At 46.1% G+C, this 15,947-nt stretch overlaps 1 protein-coding gene across 2 annotated transcripts in view; it reads left to right on the top strand.

Moving 5' to 3' along the window:
• Window positions 1-1,122: 1,122 nt before the first annotated feature.
• The window catches only part of FARP2 (FERM, ARH/RhoGEF and pleckstrin domain protein 2), a 66,106-nt gene continuing 51,281 nt past the window's right edge, over window positions 1,123-15,947 (top strand). For both annotated transcript variants that reach the window (XM_054385834.1, XM_054385835.1), the window contains exon 1: window positions 1,123-1,326. In XM_054385834.1, the coding sequence (XP_054241809.1) occupies window positions 1,123-1,326 (204 nt within the window). The remainder of the gene's footprint in view (window positions 1,327-15,947) is intronic.

The raw sequence follows: 15,947 nt of genomic DNA, 5'->3' as shown, positions 1-15,947 counted from the left end.
GTGGATGCCTGGAATTGAGATTTTTGCTCATTGACTTAATCTGGATCCACCAGAGGTTTGCTAATAAGTTGAAGGACTGTTATCTGCAGCAGGAATCTGCATTATGAAAGCTCTGAGCTGCCAGCATGGGTTGGAGCAGTTATGGTTTTGATTGAGTCATCATTCTGGGGCATGAAGAAAGTTAGTTGTTCCTGTTAGCTCAGGGTGCAGTCTCATGTGGCAGCAAAGTCAATAGCAGAGTCCTGCCTTACCTTCCACTGCCTGCTCCAGGTGGCTTTTCTTGTGCTGTCAGCATAAGCCCTGATTTAGGGAGCTAGATTTGCAGAAAAACTATCTGGGAATTGACATGTCAGTGTGTAAGATGGGCAGAGGGCATGGAGTGACAAGGAAATACTGGAGAGAGGCCAAGGAAGGGCCACGAGGTTGATGAAGGGACTCGATCATCTGTCTGATGAGGAAAGGCTGAGAGACCTGGGGCTGCTTAGCCTGGGGAAGAGAAGGCTGGGAGGGGATCTTACAAACATTTATAAATATCTGAAGGGTGGATGTCAAGAAGAAGAGACCAGTCTCTTCTCAGTGGTGTGCTGTGACAGGACAAGGGACAAGAGATACAACTGGAACACAGGAAGTTCCACCTCAACATGAGAAAAAAAATTTTTACTGTGAGGATGCTGGAGCCCTGAAGCAGGCTGCACAGAGAGGTTGTGGAGTCTCCTTCCCTGGAGGCTTTCAAGATCTGCCTGGATGTGTTCCTGTGTGACCTGCCCTGGGTGATCCTGCTCTGGTGGGGGTTGGACTCAATGATCTCTAGACATCCCTTCCAACCCCCACCATTCTCTGATTCTATGAATTGAGTGTCCTCGTGTCCTAACCATGTTTTGGAACCGTTTGGGGGATGTTTGCCACTTATTTTTTTTCCCCAGCTGCTGGATTTTTGACCAGAGTTTCATTAACTTTATTATTAATTTTGATGACGTTATAGAGAGCGTTAAATAAGGACTTTGTTGTGATTGTGCTTCAGTGGGTGGTGTTTTCATACAGCATATTGGTGGAAAGCCATCTTTCATGCTGTAATCCTCTATTTTCTTCCAGGTTTCTTTATCCTCTGCTTGTTGATGGAAGATGGGAGAGATAGAAGGAACCTACAGAGTCTTGCAGACTCCTGGCTCTCGTTTGGGTGTCCAGAAGACCACAGGAGTGAGCACCTTGGAGCCAGGACAGAACCTTTCTACTGCAATGGCATCATCACCTGCCAAAATGCATGAGCGGGACCTACCCATCAGAATAAAGATGTTGGACAACACAGTGGAAGTTCTTGAGATCGAGGTAAGAGAGGTTTACACCTGATTTCACATGCACTCTGGTGGTGTAAAGATCACAGGATGTGCTGCTGCACAGAGCTGGCTTGCTTTGAGGTGATACCTGAGTAAAGATTCCTGGTGGATTTTACCTGCTTACAAGTGGCTAAATGAGTAGCAGGTTTTGTTTTTTGAAGTCTTTTAGGTGTCTTGTGTTTTTATCAGACTTTAAATGCAAGCACACACTTTATCAAGAAAACTTTTAACTGTTACTTGCTTTTGGGGGAACGCCAACTGACTCTCTTCCAAACTTCCTGAGCTGTTTGAAGCTTTGTTGATTTTGGCAATGGGGAGAGCAGAAGAGGGGTTTGTATTAGTTAACTACTTTTTGTTAATTGTTTCAATGGTTTGTATCGTCTTCAGGTACATTTGCCCCTATCTGGAAGTTTTTGCTTTTTGCCACACTGTGGGAAGCAGGCAGCAGGGGGGTGACAGTGTTGCTGAAAATCTGTGTTTAAAAGTAGATTTGCTTAATTAGCAGTTGGGGAAATCTGCCTTTAGAAATAAAACCATGCTCAAATTGGAGTGGTTCTTCTCAGAAATGTTTGTTCTTCAGATTCTTGTTTCCTTCTCAATGTTAACTTTGCTCAGGCTTTAACTTGCCTAAAGATCTGTTAGAAAAAGCTCTGCTCTGGTGAAGATGCTCAGTTATCTCATATTCTACATTAGTATCACATTGACTTGAGAAGTGTGGCCAGCTCTTGTGAGACCCCCACCTCAAATACTGAATTCAGTTCTGCTTTTCCCTCATAAGAAGGAGATGGAACTGTTGGAACAAGTCCAGAGGAGGACCACAAAGCTGATCCAAGGGCTGGAGCACCTCTGCTATGAGGATAGACTTGAGGGCACTGGGGTTGTTTATCCTGGAGAAGATTCGAGGGGGACCTTAGAGCTTCCTTCCAGTACCTGAAGAGATCCTAGAAGAAGGCTGGAGAGGGACTTCTTATAAGGGTGTCTAGCAACAGGATGAGGGAGAATGGTTTTAAGCTGAGGGAAAGTAGGTTTAGACTGGATCTGAGGAAGAAGTTCTTCAGTACGAGAGTGGTGAGACTCTGGAACAGGTTGCCCAGGGAGGTTGTGGATGCCTCCTCCCTGGAAGTGTTCAAGGCCAGATTGGATGAGACCACTGAGAAACCTGGTTGAGTTGAGAGGCATCCCTGCCCATGATGGGGAGGTTGGAGTAGATGATCTCTGAGGTCCCTTCCAACCTAATCCATTGCACGATTCTGTGACTTTATAGTTAATACTTGTGGCCTTAGTTTGTTGCACAGACATGAACAGGTTTTTCAAAGAGAGTGGAAAAAGATGCCTGTGGGGATGTCTTTTGCAGATCACTGTCCAGGGGACACATCCCTTGCAGAAGCCTGGTTGGTTGTTTTTTTAGATTGTGATAGAGTATACTTAAAAAAAAACAAAACACCTTCTGTTTGGGATGTGATTTTTATTTTTTAAGTTGATGTAGACAGTAGCACTTCTGTGTTTTGATTCTTAAAAAGACCCAACAAATGGAGAAAACTAAGCAAGCCCCCTCCCCTCCACCTCTGTAATTTTGAAAATCAGTGCAAGTTTCCTGGAAGCTGTGAAAATCAAGAAAGAATTTGTAACTCCCAGTTCCTGCTTTACTATGTGGATTCATTGACTAGAATTCTCCTGTATATTAACGTAGATCTTTTTCTTCTCCTTGCCATACTTGTCCCAACTGTCTGTTTTTCTCATGCAAATCTTCCCCTTGACTCAGTACCTTACCCTCCTCATCCTCTTCTCTAACTCTTATCTGGCTCTCTCTGGCAGTCAAAGCCTGCTTCCTTGTCTTTGATCTACTGCTGGAAGTCCTTGGCTGTGCTTGACTGACAACCTCAGAAAGCCTTCTCACCTTCATGTTGCTGATGCTTGGGTGGCCTTGTGGTCCTGTGCTGGAGCTCTGTCTTAGCCTCTCCATGTTCTCCAAGCTCCCTCCCCTGGATCCCCTCAGTCCTTGTAGCTCACTATTCTCACAATACCTTGAGTTTTTCAAACAGTCTTGACCTGGTTCTCCTTCACCTGCTGGAACATTCTTGACTCTATGCCCTTTTCAGCCTTTGCCTGCTGAGACCTGGTTTGGATATTTGTGTGTCAGCATCAAGCTGCATGTTCATGGTAAACCCCATAAATTTCACACTGACACTATTTTTTTTTTGGCCTCTGTGAGTCATACTCCAGTCTCAGCTGTCTGAGCAGTGAGGTAGTTTCTACTGACCTCTGGCTCCTTCAATTCCTGTAGCGGGCTGTCTCCTGCAGGCACTCTGTGCAGTCTCTAGGGTGGGACTGTTTAACTGAACAGCTGAAACTCCTCCCATCCAGGACCACCACATCTCACACCTTCGTTCTTGTGATCACCTTCTTGTTTGCTTTAGCCTTTCCAGCCCCATTTCACATGTTGCAGTAAGACTCAACCTGTTCAGCTGTCGTCCCTCGCAGCTGCTACTACCTGACCCTTTTCTGCATTGCACCACTGTCTCCCTCTCTTTGTAGCTTCACAGATTCACACTGGGATGGAAGGGACCTGAAAGGTCATCTTGTCCAACCCCTCTGCAGTCAGCAGGGACACCTCCACCTAGATGGGGCTGCCCAGAGCTACATTTAGTCTGATCCTGAATGTCTCCAGGGATGGGGCTTAAGCACAGCCCTGGGCAACCTGTTCCAGTATTTCATCAGTCTCATTGTGAAGAACTTCCTTCTAATGTCCAACCTAAATCTACCCTGCTCCACTTTCAAACCATTGCCCCTCACCCTAGCACCACAAACCCTTCTAAACAGTCTATTCCCAGCCTTCCTGTAGGTCTCCTTCAGATATTGAAACGCATCTCTAAGATATCCCCGAGCCTTCTCTTCTCCAAGCTAAACAGCCCAAATTATTTCAACCTGTCTTCATAGGAGATATGCTTCAGCCCTCTGATCATCTTTGTGGCCCTCTCTAGCAGGTCCATGTCTGTCTTGTGTTGAGTGTCTCATAGCTGGACACAGCACTCCAAGTGAGATGTCACCAGAGCAGAGCAGAGGGGCAGAATCACCTTCTTTTGATCATGCTTCATTTGATGCACCTCAGGATACCATTGGCCTTCTGGGCTGTAAGTGCCCATTGCTGCCTCATGTCTAGCTTCTCAACCAATAGAACCCCCAAGTCCCTTTCTGCAAGGCTGCTCTCAATTTCATCATCTCCCAGCCTGTGTTGATATCAAGGATTGCCCCACCTAGGTGCAGGACCTTGCACTTTGCCTTATTGAACCTCATGAGATTGTCCTCAGCCCACCTCTCCAGCCTGTCCAGGTCCCTCTGTATGGCACCCATCCTTTGGTCTTATGAGCCACACCACTCAGCTTGGTATCATCTCCATTAGAAGGCAGTGGCAACAGTACCTGTGAGAAAGGCCTCAGCATTCATTCAAACATAGGTTGTTTATCCCTGCTTTTGAGGTCCCTCAGGGTCCTACCTTCTGCAAGAAGATGTTTGGCTGCATCCCCTAATTAGGGCCACAATGCCATACCCATGTTGTTGTTTATTTCACATCGTGAAGAGAGGTTTCCCATAATTAGGAAGTATCTTAATTTTCTCTTTTTATCTGGAAAGCAGTCTCTGGTCATGACATCCACAGAAACACCCACATTTGGGCAGCTAGTTTGCTGAGGCTGTATTTAATACTGTGCTGTTCTTCTTTAGGAGGTCAGTCAGAACTGAAAAACTTAGAAACTTTTGCCTGATGTCATAAGCAGTGAGGAGAAGGGGTCATCATTTGTTCATCTGTAGAGCACTGAGCACAAAAAGGTCCATAGTCAGCAACTTTTCTTGCTGCACCCCAGGATGCCATTGGCCCTCTTGGCCACAAGAGCACAGCAATGTTGGCTTGTGGCCAAGGAGGCCAATGGCATCTTAGGGTGCTGCAAGAAAAGTGTGTCCAGCTGCTCTAGGGAGGTTCTTCTCCTCCTCTACTCTGCCCTGGTGAGACCACACTTGGAATACTGTGTCCAGTTTTGGGCTCCCCTGTTTGAGAGACACAGGGATACACTGGAGAGAATCCAATGGAGAGCTATGAGGATGATTGAGGGTCTTGAACATCTCTCCTGTGAAGAAAGGCTGAGAGACCTGGGGGTATTTAGTCTGGAGAAGAGAAGGCTGAGAGGGGATCTTATCAATGTCTATAAAATCTGAGAGGTGGGTGCCAAGATGAAAGTGCCAGGCTCTTTTCTATGATTCCATGGTCTGTAGATAGGCAGATTAGAAGGCCTGCCTCTCTGACCCAGTTTTCTCTTTGCATAACCTTACAGGACATCTCATGGCATTGCTGCCAGAATGTGATGTTTAATATTTAGTCTTTATGGTGTTCCTTAGGTAGGAAATACATGGGCTTGCTTTTCTTAGGTGATTTATGCTCTATGCTATGAGGAAGTACCCTTGAAAAAGAAGTTTAGATTATTATGCTTCAAGTTTACCAAACTCTGTTTGAGGAGAACTTGGCTCCTCTTCACTTGCCTGTACTTCCTCTTCTCTGTCTACTTGAGCATAAAATAGGGAGAGAGAAATACTCCGACTTTATCCTATAGTTGAATTTTTCTTTTTTCCACCTCCTGGGGAATGAATTCTGTAGAGCTGCAATAGGCAATATAAAGTCAGACTACAGTTCTTAGTGCTCAGCAAAACCAGCTGGGTCTGCCTGCCTGTTTTACTCAGTGAGAACACTTAGACTAGATTTTTCTTTCTTTTGTGCTGCTCTTTGTGAGGTTGCTTTGAACACAGAAGTGTGTTCTTTCTTTTTCTAGAAATAATGAAGTAACTTGCTTCTCAATAAAACACATCCACAGTATGAGTTAGCTTTGCGTTGGTTTGAATTTACCTTAAGTTTCGTAGAATCACAGAATGGCTTAGGCTGGAAGTGACCTCAGAGATCATCTACTCCAACCTCCCCATCACGGGCAGGGATGCCTCTCAACTAGAGTTGGTTGCTCAAGGCCTCATCCAACCCAGCCTTGAACACCTCTAGGGAGGATGCATCCACAACCTCTCTGGGCAACCTGTTCCAGAGTCTCACCACTGAAGAACTTCTTCCTCAGACCCAATCTAAACCTACTCTCCCTCAGCCTCAAACCAGTCCCCTTGGTCCTGTCACTAGACACCCTTATGAAAAGTCCCTCTCCAGCCTTCCTGTAGGCTCCCTTCAGGTATTGGAAGGCAGCTCCAAGGTCCCCCTGGAATCTTCTCTATGCTGAACAACCTCATCTTCCTCAGCCTGTCCACATAGCAGGGGTGCTCCAGCCCTTGGATCATCTTTGTGGCCCTCATCTGGACTAGCTCCAGCAGCTCTGAGTCTGTCTTATGATGTGGACATGAGAAATGGATGCAGCATTCAAGGTGGGGTCTCACCAGAGCAAAGGGTCAGAATTGTCTTTCTTGCCCTGCTGGCCACAGTCCCCTTGACAGAGCCCAGAATACTAACTGACTGTATTGGGATTTTTATTTTGTCCTGCAGTCTCACCATGGCCTCAGGTTTTTCTGTGTGGGCCAGGATCGTGCCTCATATTGTGAAGCTAGGATTTAGCAAAATGCTTTTTCTTTTTGTTGGGACTTTTTCTTTTTTCTGGATTTCCACCAGGCCTGTTTTTTCCCCGTGCATGACTTCTTTTCTTGAAGGTGCTTGTACCTTTTCTCCCTTTGTTAGTGAGTACATGAAAGATGGAGAGTGTTCCACGTGCCTGTGGTGCTGTGTGATGTGTCCCTCTCCTTCTGGCTCTGGTGGGTGGCCTTGGAGGGAAACATTTATACTCCAGTGCCATTCATGAGGCTACTCAAACAAGATTACACAGAAAGACAGGATGGTGGGGGGTGGGAAGGGACTGCTGGGGATCATCCAGTTCGACCCCCTTGCTAAAGCTGGGTCACCCAGATGAGGTTACACAGGAACACAATGTCCAGGTGGGTTTTGAAATTGTCCAGAAAAGAGCAGAAACAGAATCACAGAATGACAGGTTGGAAGGGACCCCAAGGATCATCTGGTCCAACCTTTCTGGGTCATGGTAGAGTTGAAATGAACAGCCTGGTCCAGTGCTCTGTCACCTTCAAAGTGAATAATTTTTCCCATATATTTAAGTTAAATTACACTTCCCCCCTTCCACCCCTGTATTTTTTTGTTAGGTATCAGTCTTTCACTGCTCATACCTATCTATTTTGGAGTTTACTGATGTACCCTGTGAAATTTACTACTATATTACTACAATATTTAAGTGGCTTAATTCAATACTAAGTTGAAAAGAGCTACTTGGTGATTACTTTGTACCATAGTGATACTGTCTTTGCTGGCCACCTATAGGACTCTTCCTTGCTTTATTTATATTTACAAATTGTGCTATTACAAGCACAAAATTACTTTCCAGCCATACGTTTAGAGTAGAATAACTATGCTTAGTTACTCTTTCTCTACATGCATATATTTAAAGTAACTGCTTAGTTATTCTGCTTTCTGTGCAGTGGTCAGGCCTGTGCCATTGAAAAGTTGTCATGAGAATGGGACCTCTTCAGATGTCCCTTTTTCACCATTGGCCATTGGAGCATGCAGCCAAGACTTGCTGCAGTGGGGAGCCAAATCAGGAGCTGGGCTGGGCCCACGGGAGGTTTTTGAGGCAGTGGAGGAAACAATCCAACAGCTTGTATATGCCTTGTGACTTCCTGTGGTTTGGAAGAGAGTTGTTTTCAGCTTGTGCACGCTGGAAATGCTGCTTATCAGTAACTCCTTGCAGGGGTGTTAGTACCCATGAGGACTTCACTGGGGCTGAAGCAGGAATTCTGCAGCTTAAAATGCTGTTACTGAGCAGTCCTAAGGAAAGTCTGTCTGTTACAAATGGAGAGTGTGCTGTGGGCACTGGAAAACATCTCGTGTGAAATGGCTTTTCAGAGAGGCTGTCGTGCCTGTGGGCCCTGGCAAAGCCCAGTGCCTTGCCAGCTCCTCTGGCAGGACAGGGCAGCCTGCTGCGGGCTCTCCAACACAGGCAGGCTCTGGCACCAGCTGCCTGGCCCTTGCTCTCCCTTCCCCTGCCTAGACCTTCCTTTCATAAAGGCTTTTTTCCCCGCTCTGTGCTGTAAAAGTATTAACAGCTTAAATATGTGGGAAGTGGGAGGACAGGCTGCTTCTGAATCCTATTAAGCAGTGTGCTGAAGGAATCGAGATGCTGTGTTAGTCAGCTCAGTGTTTTTCTTCCCTGGCTGAGAAGAAATAGTCAAAATTCCAGAAAGAATCATAGCCAGATGTTTGTCATTGCTCTGCTTTGACTCTCCTAAATAGGGAAAATAAGCTGCCTTAGGACTTATTTTTGTCTGACCTCAGAAGAGAAAGTTAGTAATTCACTATTTGAAATCTGAAGTTATCATAGGGTTTAAAAAGAGAGTAAGTGAAGCTTTGCAACTTGGGCACTGGTTGATTCTACTGCTAATTTTTTAGACCTGTTATTTTGTGTGTACTTTTTTGATGCAGTGTAGGAATGTGGTCTTGGGTGGGGAAAAGTAAAAATGCAGCCATTTTATTGACAGACATTTGGCGGGGGGGGTTTTGTTGGTCTTTTTTTTTATTACTATTATGGGACAACGTGAGCTTAAATTGCATTATAAAAACAATTTACTGCTTTACAGTGCTCTCAATATTAGGTTTCTTATTATGTGAGAATAAAATGTTCTGTTGCAGCAAAAGAGAAACAGTCTGAATATTCCTGTCTGAAAAATCTATTCTATCCACATATTGGAACTTGAAACACAGACACCATTTAGTAAAATGGTGATCAGGGGTTATCACAGTCCTTCAAATATGAATGTAATGTTTGTGTGGCTGTGACACACAATCCCAGTGCCCTCAGTTGCTCCTCACCAGACCCATTCTCCAGACCCTTCACCAGCTTCATTGCTCTTCTCTGGATACACTCCAGTACCTCAATGTCCTTCTTGTAGTAAGGGTCCCAAACATGAACCCAGTATTTGAGGCATGGCCTCAAACATAACTGTAAGAAATAATTCTCTGGAAGCCTTCTCTGAGTGTGGGTGACATTCAAAGTTGGGTCCACAGATAGATATTTCTGGAGAATATATATGGAACATGAAAGGCAAAACCAACTAACCAACAACAACAAAAACCCCACCAATGCCCCAAAAATCAACTCTCAGTCCTCTAAAGACAGCTGTGGAAACGCAGTGTGCTGAGAGGCAGCCCAGAGATGTTTTAGGTTAGTGCTGCTGCACAAAGGGCCTTGATCATGGATGATATCTCTTGGTGCCCGGCAGTAATCAGAGAAGCACAGCCTTGGGAATGTGGATTTAAATCAGCAGGGTTGCAGAAGCATACCTGTGTGTCATCTGCTTCTCCTTTCAACCAGCTGCCCTTCTGGCAAGGGCAAGTTGCCTACTTGTGTAAGAGGGAGGTCACAGAAGTAGAGTATTTATAAAACTCTGCTGTGGTCAAGGTACCTTCTGTAAAAGATTTACTTCTCAAGACTGTGGTGTTGGATGTGGACGGTGGAAGACCCCTGTAGCTGACAGCAGTCCTTACTTAGTAAAAAGGCTGAGAGTGCTGGGGCTGTTTAGCCCAGAGAAGAGGAGGCTGAGAGGGGGTCTCATTAGTGATTACAAATATCTAAGGAGCTGGTGTCAGGAAGATGGGACCAGACTCTTCTGAGTGGTCCCCAGTGACAGGTGAAGAGGTAATGGGCATAAACCTAAGCATATGAAGTTCCATCTGAACATGAGGAGGAACTTTTTTACTTTGAGGGTGGCAGAGCACTGAAACAGGCTGCCCAGAGAGATGGTGGAGTGTCCTCTGGAGATTTTCAGAGCCCACCTGAACATGTTCCTGTGTCATCTGCTTTAGGTGACCCTGCTTTGGCAGGGGGATTGGACTCAATGATCTCCAGAGGTTCTTCCCAAACCTCTACTATTCTGAAAGCTGCCAAGTATTCTGTCCTGTGAGTTCAGAGGCACTTCTGGAAGTCTTTGAACAATGTCTGCATGCACTGCTGCCTTGACCTGAGCTGTGTGTTTGAAACCCATGGATACAAAATGTGGAGAGGAAACAAAAGTCAGGCTCTTGAAATTTGAGCGTTTCGCTCTTCAGTAATCTCTTTCCACTTGTCACTGAAGTTTTAATGCCTTTTTGACACTTCTCCAGCACTATGCTTGGGTGTTGCACGCAAGCTTCTGTATTTTTAGAGCACTTTTGTAATGGTGAAAGCAGATTTAAAAACATTGCTGAAAAAGTAGTTTCTTCCCAGCCTCATGGTGGAGGAACAGGAGCTGAGGAACTGTTAATGCCCGTTCAATGCTCTGGCCAGCCTCCAGAGGTGATGTTTCCCAAGTGATCAGAAAGGATGGGAGCTCAGTTGCAGGCCTCTTTCCAGCCCTGAGATCTGGGCTGATGTTCATAAATTCATTCATAGAACAGTTAAGGCTGGACGGGACCTGAAGATCATCTGGTTCCAACCCCCCTGCCATGGGCCAGGACAACTCCACTACACCAGCTCACTCAAGGCCTTATCCAGCCTGTCCTTGAACACCTCCAGGGAGGGGACATCCATGACCTCCCTGGGCAGCCTGTTCCAGTGTCTTACCGTCCTCACTGTAAAGAAGTTCATCTTAATCTCCAGTTTAAATCTCCCCTCTTCCAGCTGCAGTCCATTGCCCCATATCTGTTGGTGGGACACTGGAACAGGTTGGTCCTGCTGGTCATAGTTCTTTTGATGCAGCCCAGCACACAGCTGGCCTTCTGGGCTGCCACTGCTGTTGCCTGCTTGTGCTGAGTTTTTCATCAGCTGATAGCCCCAAGTCCTTCTCCTCAAGCCTACTCTTGAGCCACTTCTTGCCCAGCCTGGATTTGTGCTTGGGATTGCCTTGACCCAGGTGCAGGACCTTGAACTTGTTACCTGAGCAGCTCTTCTCTAGTCACCCCTGGCAAACACCTTGGGCACAACACTCAGTGGAGCCTGAGCACAAACTGGGAGTGGTAAAATCCCCATATTAGTTTGAGAAAAAGGAACAAGGACATTGTAGAGACTCTGTGTTAGACCTGTCTGACATGGACTTCAACTGAAATCACAACAGACAGGCATTGCTGCTCCTCAGCATGCTCTGTGGCCAGCCAGCCCAAAGCCAGAGGTGCAAGAAAGAGAACTGCTGGCAGTGGGGTAGTTAGCAGAGCCTGTGGCTTGCCTATAGCCATGGTGTCAAAGCTCTGTTCAAAGTACAGTGGAAAGTGAGGTTAGGACACCTGGTACCATTTCAGTTTTGCATAAAACAAAGGAGAGTTCTGGCCTTTCCTGTAAAAATGCCTAATTTGTTTCAAGAATCATTCATGAATGCCTTAGATTTTTTTAATATTTTTAACTGTTTCCTTCCAGGCAGGCTTCCTCAAGCAGTGTGCCAGCCTGGGGTATCCTAACACCTTGCATGGAATGACCTGTTCAAATCTATTCAATGGGGGCATGAATCATAGAATCACAGAATGGCTTGGGTTGGACAGGACCTTAGAGATCCTCTGCTTCAACCTCCCTGCCATGGACAGGGACCCCTCTCAGGTAGACTCAGCTGCTCAAGGCCTCATCCAGCCTGGCCTTGAATACCTCCAGGGAAGGGGTATCCACAACCTCCCTGGGCAGCCTGCTCTGGAGTCTCACCACTGAAGAGCTTCTTCCTAAGATCCCATCTAAACCTCCTCTCCCTCATCTTCAAGCCATTCTCCCTTGTACTGTCACTACACACTGATGAAAAGTCCTTCTGCAGCCTTCCTGTAGGCTCCCTTCAGATACTGGAAGGCACCTCTAAGGCCCCTCCAGAGTCTCCTCTTCTGCAGGCTGAACAACCCCAGCTTCCTCAGCCTATCCTCGTATCAGAGGTGCTCCAGCCCTCGGATCATTTTGTGGCCCTTCTCTGGATTTGCTCCAACAGTTCTGTGTCTTTCTTATGATAGGGACACCAGAACTGGATGCAGTTTTCAAGGTGGTGTCTCACAAGAGCAGAGCAAAGGGGCAGAATCACCTCTTTTGCCCTGCTGGCTACAGTCCCCTTTCTCTTGCTGAGCACTGAGAAGATCCTCTCTCAGGCTGCTCTTCTTCAGGCTAAACAGCCCCAGGTCTCTCAGCCTCTCCTCTTCAGAGATCTGCTCTCATCCCCTCAGCATCTTTGTGGCTCTCTTGGCCTGTCTTCAGTAGTTCCCTATCTCTCTTGAACTGGAGAGCCCAGAACTGGACACAGTACTTCAGATGTGGTCTCACCAGGGCAAAGTAGAGGGGGAGGAAAACCTCTCTCAACCTGCTGGCTACACTTTTCTTAATACTGCTCACTTTGACAGCAGGCTGTCTTTATAACTAAACCTTATATGTGTAAACTATATGTAAACTATATATATGTGAATTATATTTTCTATATATAACTGTCCTTGCTTATTTCAGTCACCGAGTTGTATAAGGACTTGAAATAATGCAGATACCTAATGTAGCATCTGAGGAGGCTGAGCCCTTCCCAGTGAGCCCTCAGGGGAGGGCAGGGACAGGGAAGGCTGTCAGTGTGGCTTTGCTCTGGCCCTTTGCAGGTTATTAGAAATAGTATGTGTTGTAAAAACTGTCCCAGTATCACCATTAATGCAATCTTCTGACATTTCTACTGCCACCATCTTCACCTCTCTGTGGGATCAGCCACCCCAAAACAGCTGCTTTCCATGATGCTGCTGTCGTCAGCTGAGTGTTTAATTAAGAGCAAGCTGATGCTTGCTGGTGTCAGATTTTCCAGCAGCAACATCCTGTGAAATTCTTTCCTGTGATGTGGTCCAGGTTCTTAGTTTGGGTGACCTACCTGTTCCCCAGGTAGTGTAGAGCAGTGTGTGAAGCAAAGGTGTTGAGGAGTCATGTTTGTATCTTTCTCTTCAGCTAATGGAGGCAACTGAGAAGTTCTGCTTAATGCCCAGTAATTTTTATCTGGCTTTTCTGTGCTGCTTGGGGACCATGTGTTGATTGAATGCTTAGCCCTGGTGCTGTTTTGGTTTTCTTTGAGCACAACATGTTCTATTTTCACTGCTGCAGGTATTTCAGCATGAGAGCACTCTTGGGACCATTTTTTTGTCTCTACATGTGGCTTTCCTAAGTATACATTTCCCAGTCTCATTCGCATTATTCCCTCCCTCTTAGGGATCTTTTCTCATGTCACCAAATTACTGTTTTCCTACTTTCAGGCATCAGGCAAGTCTAGTCACTCTGGAAAAGCATGTTTGTTGGGTTGAGCTGGTTCATTTGGCAATGAAGTGCTTTAACACTGCTTGAACCTTTAAATGATCACAGATTTTTAAAGCAAACTCTAATTAAATGAGCCAGAGGCTTACTTTTCTATCAGTCTTCTGTCTGGCTGTGCCTTCTGTTCAAAAACAAACCCCAAACCCCACAGCAAACCAACCACTGAAATATTAGAACAATCTATCTTGTGAGGGGGGAGAGTCTTAGAATTATTTATTTTTCTTTAAAAGTGCCTATGCCAAATCAGCAGCATAATAACATAACTTAAAATAGCTCAGAAATGTCTGCTTGATTTTGCAGTTTTCGTACTGGAGTAAACTGGAGATCAGTGCCACCTAGGAATTCTGTGACACACCATATTTAACAAAGAAATACATTTTCAAGGTGAAAATGTGTAAGGTGTGATAAGGTCCCCCCCAAGTCTCCTCTTCTCCAGGTCTTGAACACCTCCAGAGCAGAGGCATCCATGACCTCCCTGGGCAGCCTGTTCCAGTGTCTCATCACACTCACTGGAAAGAATTTCTTCAAGGTGAAAATGTAGGCTAGCTAAATTTGTGCAGAAGGAGGGAAATCATTTTGGGTATGGGACCTTGGGTGTGCTGGCAGCTGGACCCTGCTCACCACGGTGGGAAAAAAATTCTTTGCTAGAGTAAAGGAGGAGTAGACATTTCACAAACCTTATGTGTGTGCCAGGTTGACTCCTAGCTGTTGACCCAGTTTTGGAAGAAGTGAGGATTGTTGTTTTCAGTAAGTGGGGACTGCAAGGGTGTGAAGTGAGAGGACCCTGTAGAAGAGAATCAAAAAGCCATGGCATCCCAGGTTACACATCTGATGCTCTGTAGGTTATTAAATGCAGTGCAAACTATTTTTGGTATTGTCATAGATCGATAGAATGGTTTGGGTTGGAAGGGACCTTGAAGATCATCTAGTTCCAACCCCCTGTCATGGGCAGGGACGCCTCCCCCTAGACCAGGTTGCTCAAGGCCTCAGCCAGTGTGGCCTTTTAGAATCACAGAGTTATTGAGGCTGGAATCCTCTGAGATCATCAAGCCCAGCCTATGACCTAACACCACCCCACTGACTAGATCATGTCATTAAGTGCCACATCCAATCTTTCCTTAAACACCCGCAGGGATGGCAGCTCCTTGGGCAGTCCATTCCAGTGTCTAATTACCCTTTCTGTGACGAAGTGCTTCCTAACATCCAACCTCAACCTGTCCTGGTGCAGCTTCAGGCCACATCCTTTCACCTTGTCACCAGTTGCATGGGAGAAGAGCCTGGCCCCCACCTTACTGCAACTTCCTTTCAGGTAGTTGTAGAGTGTGATGAGGTGCCCCCTGAGTCTCCTCTTCTCCAGGCCTTGAACACCTCCAGAGAGTGGCATCCATCACCTCCCTGGGCAGCCTGTTCCAATGTTTCACCTCACTCACTGGAAAGAATTTCTTCCTAATCTCCAGTCTAAATGCCCCCTTTTCCACTTCAATGCCATTGCCCCTCATCCTGTCAGGTTGCTCAAAGCCTCATCCGACCTGGCCCTGACCAACTCCAGGGAGGGGGTACTGTCCTAGTAAAATAACCTGTGGGTGGGACCTCTCATTATATGAGTGAATAAAACAAAAACATGTATTTGAAACTGGTTTGTAAACAAAGTATTAGAGGAGAAATTTACAATAATTGAGGCTGAAACTTACTGTTAAATGCTGGGATAATGATCAAACTTCTGGAGGGGGTCTAGAGGAGGCCACAAAGATGATCAGAGGGCTGGAGAGCCTCTCCTGTGGGTGAGGGAGTTGGGGCTGTGTGGCCTGAAGAAGGCTGCAGGCAGATGTAGAGCATCCTTCCAGTACCTGAAGAGGGCTGCAGGAGAGCTGGGGATGGACTTTTTACAAGGACTTGTAGCGATAGAAGGAGGGACAATGGCTTTGGGCTGGAAGAGGGGAGATTTAGACTGGATGCTAGGAAGAAATATTTTTACAGTTTGGGTGGTGAGACATTAGAACAGGTTTCCCAAGGAGGTCGTGGATACCCCCTCCCTGGAGGTGTTCAAGGCCAGGTTGGATGGGTCCTTGGGCAAGCTGGGCTAGTGGAAGGTGTCCCTGCCCATGGCAGGCAGGGGGGTTGGATCTAGAGGATTTTTAAGGTCCCTTCCAACCCAAACCATTCTATGATTCTATGAATCTCTTGTGACTATAGGTAACTATTTCTGTGGGTAGGCAGGACCCGTTTTCATTTGAGTTACTTATGCCAATCCAAACTAATAAATTACTGAAAAATGAGACAGCTGTTTTTTTTCCTTCCAGTCTGTAGA

This window comes from Indicator indicator, chromosome 13, assembly GCF_027791375.1.
Source record: "Indicator indicator isolate 239-I01 chromosome 13, UM_Iind_1.1, whole genome shotgun sequence".
Classification (NCBI taxonomy): domain Eukaryota; kingdom Metazoa; phylum Chordata; class Aves; order Piciformes; family Indicatoridae; genus Indicator; species Indicator indicator.
Note: the sequence above shows the minus strand (reverse complement) of the source record. Positions and strands in the feature narration are given on the sequence as shown.